The following is a 13,526-nucleotide window of genomic DNA, read 5'->3' as shown; positions in this document are numbered from 1 at the left end:
CAAGGCGAAGTTATTCCCACTCTACAGTCCCCATCCATAGAATGATTAAGTGGGGACCTGTCAAAGGAGAATCCTCAAATGTCAGCATATATTGTTTTTTTATCCTTTGGGTTTTCAAGAAAGGTTGTAACCCTGGATGTCTGTGTTTTTGTAGTATTCTGGATCCTAGAAAGGGAAGCTAGAATTTTCCTTGTTGACAGTACAGATCTTCATATGATCCCTTTATTTTCAGTGGGGTACCCTGACTATCAGCTGTCTCAGATTCCAGACCCTCTGGTTCAGGCTCTCCAAAAAGGCAAAGGATTTTCCACCAAGCATCCTAGTTTCAACCCCACTCTAATACCTCTGCCTTTTAGAGTCTTTATGTTTACCCGTTGAGCTAACTGGGCTACCTCTGATGTTGCGGGTATTGCTACTTGCAATTCCTGAGCCTGTAGCACAAATTAGCTATAAGTTACTATTTCAATTTTTTCTGCTTTACCAATTCAGTTACCAGCCATTTGTCTACTTTTCATATTTTGAAATGTTATTAACATTTCTTTATTGCTCTTACCTCCCTTATTCTCTTTTTTCCTTTGGACTTATACCGTTTTTCTTCCTGTATTCTCTTTTACAGGGTTTTAGGAGGGAGAGAGATTTAGCACATTAATCAGTCTGCTCCATTTAAGAACTTTCTAAACTTAAGCAGAATTAAGACATAACAGCAGAGAAAGATTAATTTGACCACTGAAAACTGTTAAATTTATGCATAGCAGAAGACATAAAATTGAAAAGCATGTAACAGGCCGGGTCGTATGTAACAAGTATGACACAGAGTAATACTCCTAATATACGAAGAATTCAAATACAAATACATAAGAAAAATACTATCCCCCAAAAGATAAGTGGGCCCAGTACCCGAAGAGAGATTTCATGAGCACATATCTCTGATTTTCAGTATCACAAATAGTCAGAAATGTGTACTAAAGCAAGTTGTCATTTTAAACTCAAAAGAAAAATGCGTTTGTGTGTGCGTGGAGTATATATACAGATGAAAATGTGAAGAGTGGAGCGTTTTCCTGGACTGCAAATGGCAGTTTAAACTGGAACAGGAACCGGGCATGGTGTCTCACACCTGTAATCTCAGCACTTTGAGAGGCCAAGATGGGCGGATCACCTGAGGTCGGGGGTTCGAGACCAATCTGACCAACATGGAGAAACCCCGTCTGTACTGAAAATACAAAATTAGCCAGGCGTGGTGGCTCATGCCTGTAATCCCAGCTACTCGGGAGGCTGAGCCAGGAGAATCGCTTGAACCCAGGAGGCGGAGGTTGCTGTGAGCCAAGATTGTGTCATTGCACTCTAGCCTGGGTAACAAGAGTGAAACTCCGTCTCAAATAAGTAAATAAACAAACAAACTGGAACAGGTGTAGAGGAAAACAGATTAGCAATATGCTTGACTATCTTTTGAGTTACGGATTTTTCCTTAGGAAGTAGAATTTCTCCTAGGGAAATATTTCAAACTGTGGACCAAAATAAGCAAAAAGATGCCCATCTTATTTTTAATATTACTAGCTAGGTAGAATAACTGACATTTATTGAACCTTTAGTGTGTGTTTCAAGAACTGTGCTAAAAGTGTTTAACATGTATCATCCCATGTAATCCTCACAACAACCATATGAGATAAATGCTATATTTACCTTCTTTGAAAACACAGAGGCTAGACTGCCAAACCAGGCTGGAGCCCAGGTCTTATTTAAAACATTTATTCTTTAACCGTCATGCTCACAATTTTCTGTAAATACATATTACTTTTATAAAGATGAGGGAAAAAAATAAACATTTTCAGTGTGTCAGTAGTGTAAGTATGTTTCAGTTATCTAAACATCCAACTAGACTAAAACAGCTAAATTTAGCAACTCATTGTACTTTTATGATACAATATGCAGCAATTAAAAAGTCATATTTTAGCCGGGCACAGTGACTCATGCCTGTAATCCTTGCACTTTGGGAGGCTGAGGTGAGCAGATCACCTGAGGTTGGGTGTTCGAGACCAGCCTGACCAATATGGTGAAACCCCATCTCTACTAAAAATACAAAAATTAGCCTGGCTGTGGTGGTGCTTGCCTGTAATCGCAGCTACTCAGGAGGCTGAGGCAGGAGAATCATTTGAACCCGGGAGGCATACCTTGCAGTGAGCAGAGATCGCACCACTGCACTCCATCCTGGGTAACAGAGGGAGATCTTGTCTCAAAAAACAAACAAACAAATTGAAATATTTTTCTGAGCTTATTGTAGGTGGAAATATACAAAAAAATTTTAATCATTATTCCTGAGTGATTGGTTTACAGGTGTTTATTCATTTTCTTTTCTATGTTTTTTCTTTGTTTTCCAAATTTTGAATGTGTATTACTTTTGAAATCAGAAAGAAAGTTATAGTAATTATTTCACCTATTAATGTCGAATGACGTGAATATGCTTATATGTCTGGAAAAAAACAGTTGTAAAGTCATATGTATAGTACGATTTCAGCTAGATATTATTTTTTTTTAAGCCTGAGAAAATACCCTACATGGAAATGTACAAAAATACTAACAGTGATGTTATCCCAGGGAGAGAGTAATGAGGATGAACTTTTATTATGTATTACTTTTTTCTCTATCTTCAAAATTGTACAATATGAGCATATTTATGTAATCATAGAAAATTTAATATTTTAACTTGGAGGACGTGTCTTTACTTTTTCTTATATTTTTAGACGTTTGAAGACAGTGATTTGTTCCATTTGATTGGTGTTATCTGTGGCTTAGCAATTTATAATTTTACTATTGTGGACCTCCATTTTCCTTTGGCTTTATATAAGAAACTACTGAAAAAGAAGCCATCCTTGGATGATTTGAAAGAACTAATGCCTGATGTTGGGAGGTTAGTTGGAAAAAAAAGTCAAAAGGTAGTAGGGTTTGGGAGGTAAGAAGTGGGGAATGTACAGAAAACTTTCCTTCTATGAATAAATATATGTTGTTCTTCTTGTTAAATTTCTGAAATAAACAAATGCTCTTCTCTGATAAAGGAAAATCCATTATGTTACTCAGATCAAAATGTTCTATTGAAAGACGAAATTTGGCTGGTGCAGTGGCTCACACCTGTAATCCTAGCACTTTGGGAGGCTGAGGCAGGTGGATCACCTAAGGTCAAGAGTTTGAGACCAGCGTGGAGGTCAGGAGTTCTAGACCAGCGTGACCAACATGGTGAAACCCCATCTCTACTAAAATACAAAAATTAGCCAGGCGTGGTGGCCCACGCCTGTAGTCCTACCTACTCAGGAAGCTGAGGCAGGAGAATCACTTGAACCCAGGAGACAGAGGTTGCAGTGAGCTGAGATTGTACCATTGCACTCCAGCCTGGGTGGCAGAGCAAGCCTCTGTCTCAACAAAAAAAGACAGACTAAATTTTTAGTTGTTAGACAATACTTTGCAAATATCAGATCATCACCTTAGGAAAGTAAATTTTTTCTGAGAGTGATTAATTGATTTATTTGGACTTTTACTTCTGATAACCTTCATTCCTAGTTTGAATATGTGAAATTTATTTTTATTTATTAAATAAAATGGATTAAAGATTTTATATAAATAAAGACAAATGGGCCAGGTGTGGTGGCTTATGCCTGTAATCCTAGCACTTCGGGAGGCTGAGGTGGGCAGATCACGAGGTCAGGAGTTCAAGACCGGCCCGGCCAACATGGTGAAACCCGGTCTCTACTAAAAATACAAAAATTAGCTGGGCATGGTGGTGGGCGCCTGTAATCCTAGCTGCTCTGGAGGCTGAGGCAGGAGAATTGCTTAAAAACCTGGGGGGCGGAGGTTGCAGTGAGCCAAGATCGCGCCACTGCACTTCAGCCTGGGCAACAGAGAAGACTCCATCCCGGGTAAAATAAAATAAAATAAGGAAAAATGTTAAAAATAGGTGAATACATGGCCTTTGTATTCAGAAAAGTGATAAGAACCTTTGACTAATTTTTTTCCTTCAGCATCATTTATAAGTTTGCCATTGTGTAGTCACTATTCTGCAACAAATATAAAATTACAAATTGACAAAAGGATTTTACTAAGAGGGAATGAGATGTGTGTGTGTGTGTGTATATATATATATATATCCGTAAGTAAAACAGTCAAAATATCCAATAATGTTTTTCCTCTCAGAAACATGTATATTATTTTGCAGAAGCATGCAACAGTTACTGGATTATCCAGAAGATGACATAGAGGAAACATTTTGTCTTAATTTTACGGTAAGATGCAAAGACGTAGGTTAGCCTGATTATTCATCATCCCTTTTATGTAAGCTATATCTTATGGTTCTTCTTTATTTTGATGGATGGAATTCTTAACAAATCCTTTAGCTAACATTTATTGAGCATTTACTACGTGCTAACTAGTCATAGTACGTGCATTTCATTTAATCCTCAACAATCCAGTGAAGTTAGGATTATCCCTGTTTTACAGATGAAGAAAACTGAAAACAGTCATTACCTTGGGAGTCAGTATACATACCAGCCTCTGTGACTTAAACCTGTGTACTTTATCGTTATGCTAAATATATTTACAAATACAAGACGTCCTCTTTACCCAAGTGTTCATTTTTGAGTCTGCAATTACAGAAATGCTTTAGAGAAGCAAAAGGTTATTGTAATGTGAGAATATTACTACTAAACTTAAAAACATTAATTTCCACTGGTACATTCCTTTCTATTTCACACTAACATTCATCCTTGCCCATCTTGTCTTACTCACTGTTGGATGACATAGATAAAACAAATGCAAATGCATTGCAATATCATTTGGAAAATGAAATTGCAAATCTTGTAAAAGATGCACAATTTCCTTAAGGCAGTGAAAGGGATGTGGTTTTTTGTCTTTTGTTTTTTGAGACATAGTCTTGCTGTGTCACCCAGGCTGGAGTACAGTGGCGCGATCTTGGCTCACGGCAACCTTTCCTCCCGGGTTCAAGCGATTCTCCTGCCTCAGCCTCCTGAGTAGCTGGGATTACGTGCTCGCCACCATGCTCAGCTAATTTTTGTGTTTTTAGTACAGACAGGGTTTCACCACCTCGGCCAGGCTGGTCTCGAACTCCTGACCTTGTGATCCACCCGCCTTGGCCTCCCAAAGTGCTGGGATTACAGGTGTGAGCCACTGCACCTGGCTGAAAGGGATGTTAAATAACTGATCCAGTCACAGGCAAAGCCATTTATAGATGAGGATATGGCAGAAGTAGACTAGTTGGCAATTAAATAAGAGAAAATTCGTAAGGATTATGATAAGGCACTCCAGAAGGGAACAATTTGAATATTATAAATTAGACTCTTGGAAAAATTGTAAAACCTTCAGTTTTTCTTTTTCTTTTTCTTTTTTTTTTTTTTTTTTTTTTGAGACAAAGTCTTGCTCTGCCCAGGCTGAAATGCAGCGGTACGATCTCAGCTCATTGCAACCTCCACCTCCCAGGTTCAAGCAATTCTCCTGCCTCAGCCTGCTGAGTAGCTGGGACTACAGGTGTGCACCACCATGCCCAGCTAATTTTTGTATTTTTAGTAGAGATGGGATTTCACCATGTTGGCCAGGATGGTCTCAATCTCTTGACCTTGTGATATGCCCCCGTTGGCCTTCCAAAGTGCTGGGATTACAGGCGTGAGCCACAGCACCCGGCCTCTTTTTATTTAAAAATTTTTTTATTTGTATATTTGTTTGCCACCCTGCCACATATACAACAGTTATCTTTATGGTTTTGTCAGAGCTGACGAAAGATGCCATATTCTGCTGTCATGAAATTTGCCCAGAAAAAATTGCACGTTCATATTCTTTTCAAGAAAATCTTGAGACTATTTTCTGGCCAGGCACGGTGGCTCATGTCTGTAATCCCAGCACTTTGGGAGGCCGAGGCGGGCAGATCACTTGAGGTCAGGAGCTAGAGACAAGCCTGGCCAACATGGTGAAACCCCGTCTCGACTAAAAATGAAAAAATGAGCCAGGCGTGATGGCACGTGCCTGTAATCCCAGCTACTCGGGAGGCTGAGGCAGGAGAATCGCTTAAACCCGAGAGGCGGAGGTTGCAGTGAGCTGAGATCGCGCCATTGCACTGCAGTCTGGGTGACAGAGTGAGACTCCGTCTCAAAAAAAAAAAAAAAGTTGCTCTCCGCAAATCCAGACAACAACAGAAAAGCATTTTCCAAAGTGTGTTCCTGTTAGAATAAGGTGACCATAAAATTTTTTTAAAAAGCTATTTTCTATGAAATTTTGGTTCTCTTTTTCATTTGATTCACTCATACCCATGTTAGTTTCTTGAATTTTTATTCATCATCTCAGTTGACTAAAAAATTGAGTTTCAAGCTGTTTAATTTCTAATTTATCAGTCACCAAATTTATGAACTCTTACTGTATTCAAAGAACTATGGTAATTCAAACATTTCTTCCCACTGCCATTTCTTTCTCAGAAATTTTTCAGTGGCTTTTTATTGCTTGTGGAATAATAGCTTTAGAATGGGTGTCAAAGACATTTATAACCTGGCTCTCTTCCTTTCATTGTATCCCTCCTTCATACCAAGTTTTGTCATATCACACAGTATTTTTTTAAATATACCTTACCTTCCTCTTTTTCAGAGTCACTTACCATACATTTTTAGAACCTTGATATTGTAAATATCTAATTTTTTTGTTCAATCGATATTGTCTGTCTGAAATCTCACTCTCTTAATCTTTCAAAATACTACCCATACTTGTAGGTGCTTTTCAGATGGCATATTTCTTCCTCAAGGTCTTTCACACGTCCTCTAGTTTAGAATTCTGTTTGCATTCCTCTATGATCTGATAACATTTTGTTCATATGTCTGTTATAAATGCATTATTTTATTATAATTGGTTCTTTATATGTTACATTTCTCTTCCTTTACTACATAGTAAACTTCACAGCAGGAGTATATTCATCTAACATCCCACTCCCATCATAGTGTTTTATAAATAGCAAGTTTTCATAAAAGAGGATAATATTCCAAAAAGAAGGAATAGCAAAAGAAAAGATGCAGAAGTGGTCATGGTAATATTTTTAGAAAAATTCGAGAAGTAAAAGAAATAAAAGGTTTCAAAATACTTGACTATTTTTATAAACCAAATTAGTACATAACTGGAAAAACTGCCTGTGATCAAGTTTACAACAAGGGTGGTAGAGGAACCCTGGAGTAGCAGTTGTCATGTGGGAAGAATGCGTGGTTTTCTAAGCTGAATGCATTCTCATACTTGGATTTTTATCACTCATCTAAGGAAAACATCCTAATATTTTATAGTAACCATTCTAAAGTTTTATGCACAACAAATGCTTAGTTTCCTTGTTAACTTACCAAACACTTGGTAATTTGTAATTAATCATGGTAGGATTTCAAACTAGAGAGGATCAAAATTTCTAGTTCTGGCTTTAAGCAGAATTCTCAGATAAGCTATATGGTAGCAGAATTTTATCTCAAATTTAGTAGTTTTTTTTTTTATTATTAAATGAGAGGTAGATATAATAATAGATTATTAGAATACTCTAAGTTTTGAGTCTGACATTGACTTTTTTTAAAAATTTAAATTAATAGATCACAGTTGAAAACTTTGGTGCAACAGAAGTCAAAGAGCTGGTTCTAAATGGTGCAGACACAGCTGTTAACAAACAAAATCGGTAAGTGAATTTTAGCAGCAACAGTGGGAATAATAAGATTCAGTAGACATTTTCTTCTGTGTGTAGAAAACGTGTCACAACGCTAAGTTTTTACTCCAATAAAACTTTAATTTTGAGTGGTTAGTGAGGAAATAATCTGCCTTTTCCTCCTGAAATCCCTTGAAGACATTAAACAAAACAAAGAGAAGGGAGAAGTGACAGCAGCAAACATTTTTGGAAGCCAGGAAACAGTAGTAACTAACTTTAGCAAACCAGAGAAAGCTGCAACATGAGATGGAAAAGAGGAGCCACGAAGCCAGCTGGATCACTTCACAAAACAAAAGTTTGGGTGCTGAGAACAAAACATACCTTTAGAAAATGTGTGGTGTTTGGGGAAATGCTAGAAACAGAACTCTTGTAAGAAGCAGTTAGAAACTAGTTTCCCATGCTAACATTGGGTTTAAAACAACAACAAAAGAAACTAGTTTCCCTTAGCACACCAGGAAGCTGGCAACTGCCCCTCTCCGGCCTGGGCAGGAAATTGGAAATTTACCTTCTGGAGAAATTGGACTGTGGATTTGAGGACACCTAGAGACTGCCACAGGCAAGGAGCTGAACTGAAAACAGGGAGATTAAGTGCTGAAAGTCTATTGCTGCCTCCTCCTTGGTACCGTATAGTGGTAGATCCTTTTCTGGGGAAACTGCCTAACATTTAAAATGTAAATCCATAGGCCGGGCACAGTGACTCACGCCTGCAATCACAGCAGTTTGGGAGGCTGAGGCGGTCAGATCATGAGGTCACGACAATGATACCATCCTGGCTAACGCAGTGAAACCCCATCTCTACTAAAAATACAAAAAATTAGCTGGCCGTGGTGGCATGTGCCTGTAGGTCCAGCTACTTGGGAGGCTGAGGCAGAAGAACTGCTTGAACCCAGTGAGCTGAGATCGTGCCACTGTGCTCCATTCTGGGCGACAGAGCAAGGCTCCGTCTCAAAAAAAAAAAAAAAAAAAAAGTTAATCGATAGCCAAAGGTCAACAGACATTTAAAGAAAGACCGAAACAGTCAAAAAGAATGGCAAGAAACCAGGAACCCTGCAGGTTGAAGGACAAAACGTCAGAGGAAACTGAAATCAGTATCCTCAGAATGATGCGTGACATCCAGATGGATACAATTAAAAATGGAAAAAAAAATTCATTTGAAAGAAATGGAATTAATGAAATCTGTCAAAGAAGATATTTTTAAAAAAATAAATAAACTTCCCAGAAATGAATGACATCCTTTCAAGATTGAAAACATGAGAAGTGGAAAAAAGATCAATACCAAGACAAGATGACAAGATACATGAAATTTCAAAATTTTCAAAGTCAAAGGGATCCTAAAACTGTCCAGAAAACCCACAGACCTAAGAATTAGTAACATCAGACACTGGAATCAAAGAACACTGGAAGCTAGAAGACCAAAATTTTAGGAAAAAATTACTTTTAACTTAGAATTTTGTATCCAAATTATCAAGTGTGTGAGTGTTTAAAAACATTTTCATACATGCACAGTCTCAGAGAATTTACTTCTGAAGCCTTTTTCTCAGGAAATTACTGGAGGATGTGTTCTATCTACCAAAACAAGGAATTAAACCAAGAAAGAGGAAGACACAGGATTAAAAAAGCAACAACAAACTACCACGATTCACGCAAGCAAGGATTCTTTTTGAAGGATCAATAACTCTGTCGATTTAGAAAGCTAACAACCTGGGTTAGATCAAGAGGATGGAGGGCTCGAGTAGAGAAATGCAACTGATAGTATCTAATTTTTTTTTTTTTTTTTTTTTTTTTTTTTTTTTGAGGCGGAGTCTCGCTCTGCCGCCCAGGCTGGAGTTCAGTGGCCAGATCTCAGCTCACTGCAAGCTCCGCCTCCCGGGTTCACGCCATTCTCCTGCCTCAGCCTCCCGAGTAGCTGGGACCACAGGCGCCGCCACCGCGCCCGGCTAGTTTTTTTGTATTTTTTAGTAGAGACGGGGTTTCACCGTGTAAGTCAGGATGGTCTCGATCTCCTGACCTCGTGATCCGCCCATCTCGGCCTCCCAAAGTGCTGGGATTACAGGCTTGAGCCACCGCGCCCGGCCAGTATCTAATTTTTGAATGAATCTAGAGGAAATGGATATTTCTTTTGGAGAAGTTGGGGATGAATTAGCAAACTAAGGAAAATAGAAGTTCTTTTTAAGGGAAAAAGGGTAACCATAGAATACAACTTAACTGTGAATAATATAGAAATGTTAACAAATATTGAACCAAAAATTGATATATAAATACAATAGATGTGCAGGGGAGTAGAAAGTGAATGGGACAATTACATTAAAGATAAATCCAAACCACCACATTGAAATTTAAGGAATAACAGTAGAACTGTGTTGTTAGAAGCTTGAATGTAAATATCAGAAGGAATAGCAAAAAGAATTAACAAATAGTTGCCTTTGAATAGTGGGAATTTGTGGCAGAGAAGTGTTGGACAGAGAGTTTCTTTATTCTCTTCTATTTTGTTACAATTCTTTAATAATGGCTGTTGCCAGGGAATTGGTCCAAAGGATTATAATCCTAATTCTGCTACTTAGAAGCTTTATAACTTTAAATAAATTAGTTGATGTCTCAATGCCTTAGTGTCCTTCTCTGTTAAATGGAATGACAAATTGTACCTATTTCATGGGATGATTTTGAGGACTAGATGAGACAATATTTTAAGATACTTAGAATAAGACCTAGCACATGTAGTGCTCAGTAAATGTTGGCTGTTAGGATTGTTACTATTTGATGTTTTAAACTCTTGACATGTCTTACTTTGATAAAAATAAAGCTGTTTTTAAAATGATGGGAAAAAATTTTAGGTCCTAGATATCCTTGTTTTGAAAGAAAATTTGGTTTTGAAAGGCGGTTTACCATTATTCCTATTGCAGAATCATCCTTTATTACTTGGAAGATGAAGATATAAAATAGTGAAATCTTCTAGTACCCATTCTCATTATTTGTTTGACCAGATAGCATCATAAAATGTTGTGGCTAGCAAAACAAAACAAATTGAATAAGATCGTGGTTCAAATTCAGGGGTTAAAGGGGCTTCCTTTTTTTCTTTACAGTTTCCTTTTGTATCATAAGAGGTAGAAGAGAATCAGAAGTGATTGTGTATGTATTCAGATATACATTTGAAAAGAAACTACACTTGTACTCTTTAATGATTATCCGAAAAGAATGCTTAGTATCCTCTCTCAGGCATTTGTTAAAGTAAATGTTGTTCAGATTCCTTGGAACCCAAGGAAAAGAAGGCTATAGTTTGTCAAATGATCTGAATCCCAAAGCTCTTATTTTTTTGTCACCTATTGTTTGTAACAGATCATTCCTTTTAGGGATGCATGTGACTTGATATATATAAATTCTCAATAACTTGTAAATATTTTAAAATTATTTTCATAGCCATTCACATTATTCTGCCCATTAGGAAATGACATTTTTTCCAATAGGAATAGCCTAAGAATAACTGAATGCCTCATGGATATAGCTGATTTTTATATGGAAAGAATAATAGCTTTTTTCATAATGACTTTGGTTTTGTCCTGTTTGAACCCTACTCATACATTCTCAGTTTCGTATATATGTAGCAGAAATTGTAGGAGCACTTGAAGTTTTAATGACTACATTATGGATTCTTCATAAATGATTTTTATAATCTGTACATGTGTGCTTTTTCATTTCTAGACAAGAGTTTGTTGATGCTTATGTGGATTACATATTCAATAAATCAGTGGCTTCCTTATTTGATGCTTTTCATGCGGGCTTTCATAAGGTCTGTGGAGGAAAAGTCCTTCTGCTCTTTCAGCCTAATGAACTACAAGCAATGGTCATTGGAAATACAAATTATGATTGGAAGGAACTGGAAAAGGTAGGGGAAAACTAATCTCTGATATTGTTTAAATGGAAAGGCTCATATGTGGAAGTCTTGCCTTTTTATGTATTTTGTTTTATACACTTTATTACTACCATTTTACAGGAAAGCACTCTACCCTTCTTGGCCCACAATGAATGGATTTTTGAACTGTGTATGAATTAGACACTACTATAATTGGTGGTATTGATATAGAAAACTCATCTGGCCAGGCACAGTGGCTCTCACCTATAATCCCAGCACTTTGGGGCGCTTAGGCGGGAGGATCACTTGAGGCCAGGAGTTCAACAGCAGCCTGGGGAACATAGCGAGACTTCATCTCTAAAAATAACTTAGGCCAGGTGCAGTGGCTTACATCTGTAACCCCAGGACTTTGGGAGGCCAAAGTGGGTGGATCACCTGAGGTCAGGAGTTCAAGACCCACCTGGCCTACATGGTGAAACCCTGTCTCTACTAAAAATACAAAAATTAGCTGGGCATGGTGGCATGTGCCTGTAATCCCAGCTACTCAGGAGGCTGAGGCAGGAGAATCTCTTGAACCTGGGAGGCGGAGGTTGCAGTGAACAGAGATTGTGCCACCGTACTCCAGCCTGGGCAACAGAGCAAGGCTCTGTCACCAAAAAAAAAAAAAAAAGTTAAGTAAATAAAAATAGATAAAAATAATTTTTAAAATTATCCAGATGTGGTAGCAAACACCTGTGGTCCTACCTGTGGGAGGCTGGGGTGGGAGAATCTCTTGATCCCGGGTGGTTGAGGCTGCAGTGAGCCATGATTATACCACTGCGCTCAAGCCTGGATGACAGAGCAGGAGCCTGTCTGTCTCAAGAAAAGAAAAATGTCATCTGTGACACAGCTGGGTAGAAGCCCTAACCAACCCGGGCATGGTGGCTCACACCTGTAATTCCAACACGTTGGGAGACTGAGGCAGGTGGATCACCTGAGATCAGGAGTTCCAGGCCAGCCTTGCCAACGTGTTGAAACCCTGTCTCTACTAAAAATACAAAAATTAGCCGGGTGTAGTAATCCCAGCTACTTGGGAGGCTGAGGCAGGAGAATTGCTTCAACCTGGGAGGCGGAGGTTGCAGTGAGCCAAGATCACGCCACTGCACTCTCCGAAAAAACAAAAAGCCCTAGCCAAAAGTGAATGGGTTTTCGTTCTGCCTCAGTCCTAGGAAAACCATTATGAAATGCAGTTGTGATGCTTAAAAATCTTTGTTTCCTTTTTTTCTGATTAGTCTCAGTGTTACATTTTTTAGCAGAGTAATTATCAAATATTGATTCTGATAAACATTTAATAGAAAGTGCTACCCGGGTGCAGTGGCTCATGCCTGTAATGCCAGCACTTTGGGAGGCCGAGGTGGGCAGATCACGAGGTCAAGAGATCAAGACCATCCTGGCCAACCAACATAGTGAAACCCCATCTCTACTAAATACACAAAAATTTGGGCATAGTCTTGCACGCCTGTAGTCCCAACTACTCGGGAGGCTGAGGCAGGAGAATCGCTTGAACCCGGGAAGCAGAGGTTGCAGTGAGCCAAGATCGTGCCATTGCACCCCAGCCCAGTCAACAGAGCAAGACTCCATCTCAAAAAAAAGAGCAAGTGCTAAGTTAAGCTAGGCATGGTGTCTCACACCTGTAATCCCAGCAATTTGGGAGGCTGAGGCAGGCAGATCCCTTGAGGCCAGGAGTTGGAGACCAGCCTGGCCAACATGGTGAAACCCCATCTCTACTAAAAATACAAAAATTAGCCAGGTGTGGTGGCGCACTCCTGTAATACCAGCTACTCGGGAGGCTGAGACACAAGAATCACCTGAACCCAGGAGGCCGAGTGACAGAAAGTGCAAGGTTAGATCAGCTTTGAGGAAGATATATACGAAGTTAATCTGCTGATTTTCTATCTTTATAATGTACCATCCTCTGATTTATGCATT

General features: G+C 38.7%; 1 protein-coding gene across 11 annotated transcripts in view; it reads left to right on the top strand.

Annotated features, from left to right (window-relative positions):
- The window catches only part of HERC4 (HECT and RLD domain containing E3 ubiquitin protein ligase 4), a 149,833-nt gene that overhangs the window by 128,243 nt on the left and 8,064 nt on the right, over nt 1-13,526 (top strand). For 10 of the 11 annotated variants that reach the window (XM_003903874.4, XM_003903875.4, XM_009214831.3 and 7 more), the window contains 4 exons: nt 2,739-2,905; nt 4,202-4,268; nt 7,602-7,684; nt 11,408-11,591. In XM_003903874.4, coding sequence (XP_003903923.1) covers nt 2,739-2,905; nt 4,202-4,268; nt 7,602-7,684; nt 11,408-11,591 — 501 coding nt within the window. Of the gene's footprint in view, nt 1-2,738; nt 2,906-4,201; nt 4,269-7,601; nt 7,685-10,791; nt 10,838-11,407; nt 11,592-13,526 lie in introns of those variants that run through there. The other variant, XM_031652229.1, reaches the window with a different exon arrangement.

This window comes from Papio anubis, chromosome 11 (genome assembly GCF_008728515.1).
Source record: "Papio anubis isolate 15944 chromosome 11, Panubis1.0, whole genome shotgun sequence".
NCBI classification, from domain to species: Eukaryota; Metazoa; Chordata; class Mammalia; order Primates; family Cercopithecidae; genus Papio; species Papio anubis.
The sequence above is the reverse complement of the archived record's forward strand: the minus strand, read 5'-3'. Positions and strand labels throughout refer to the sequence as shown.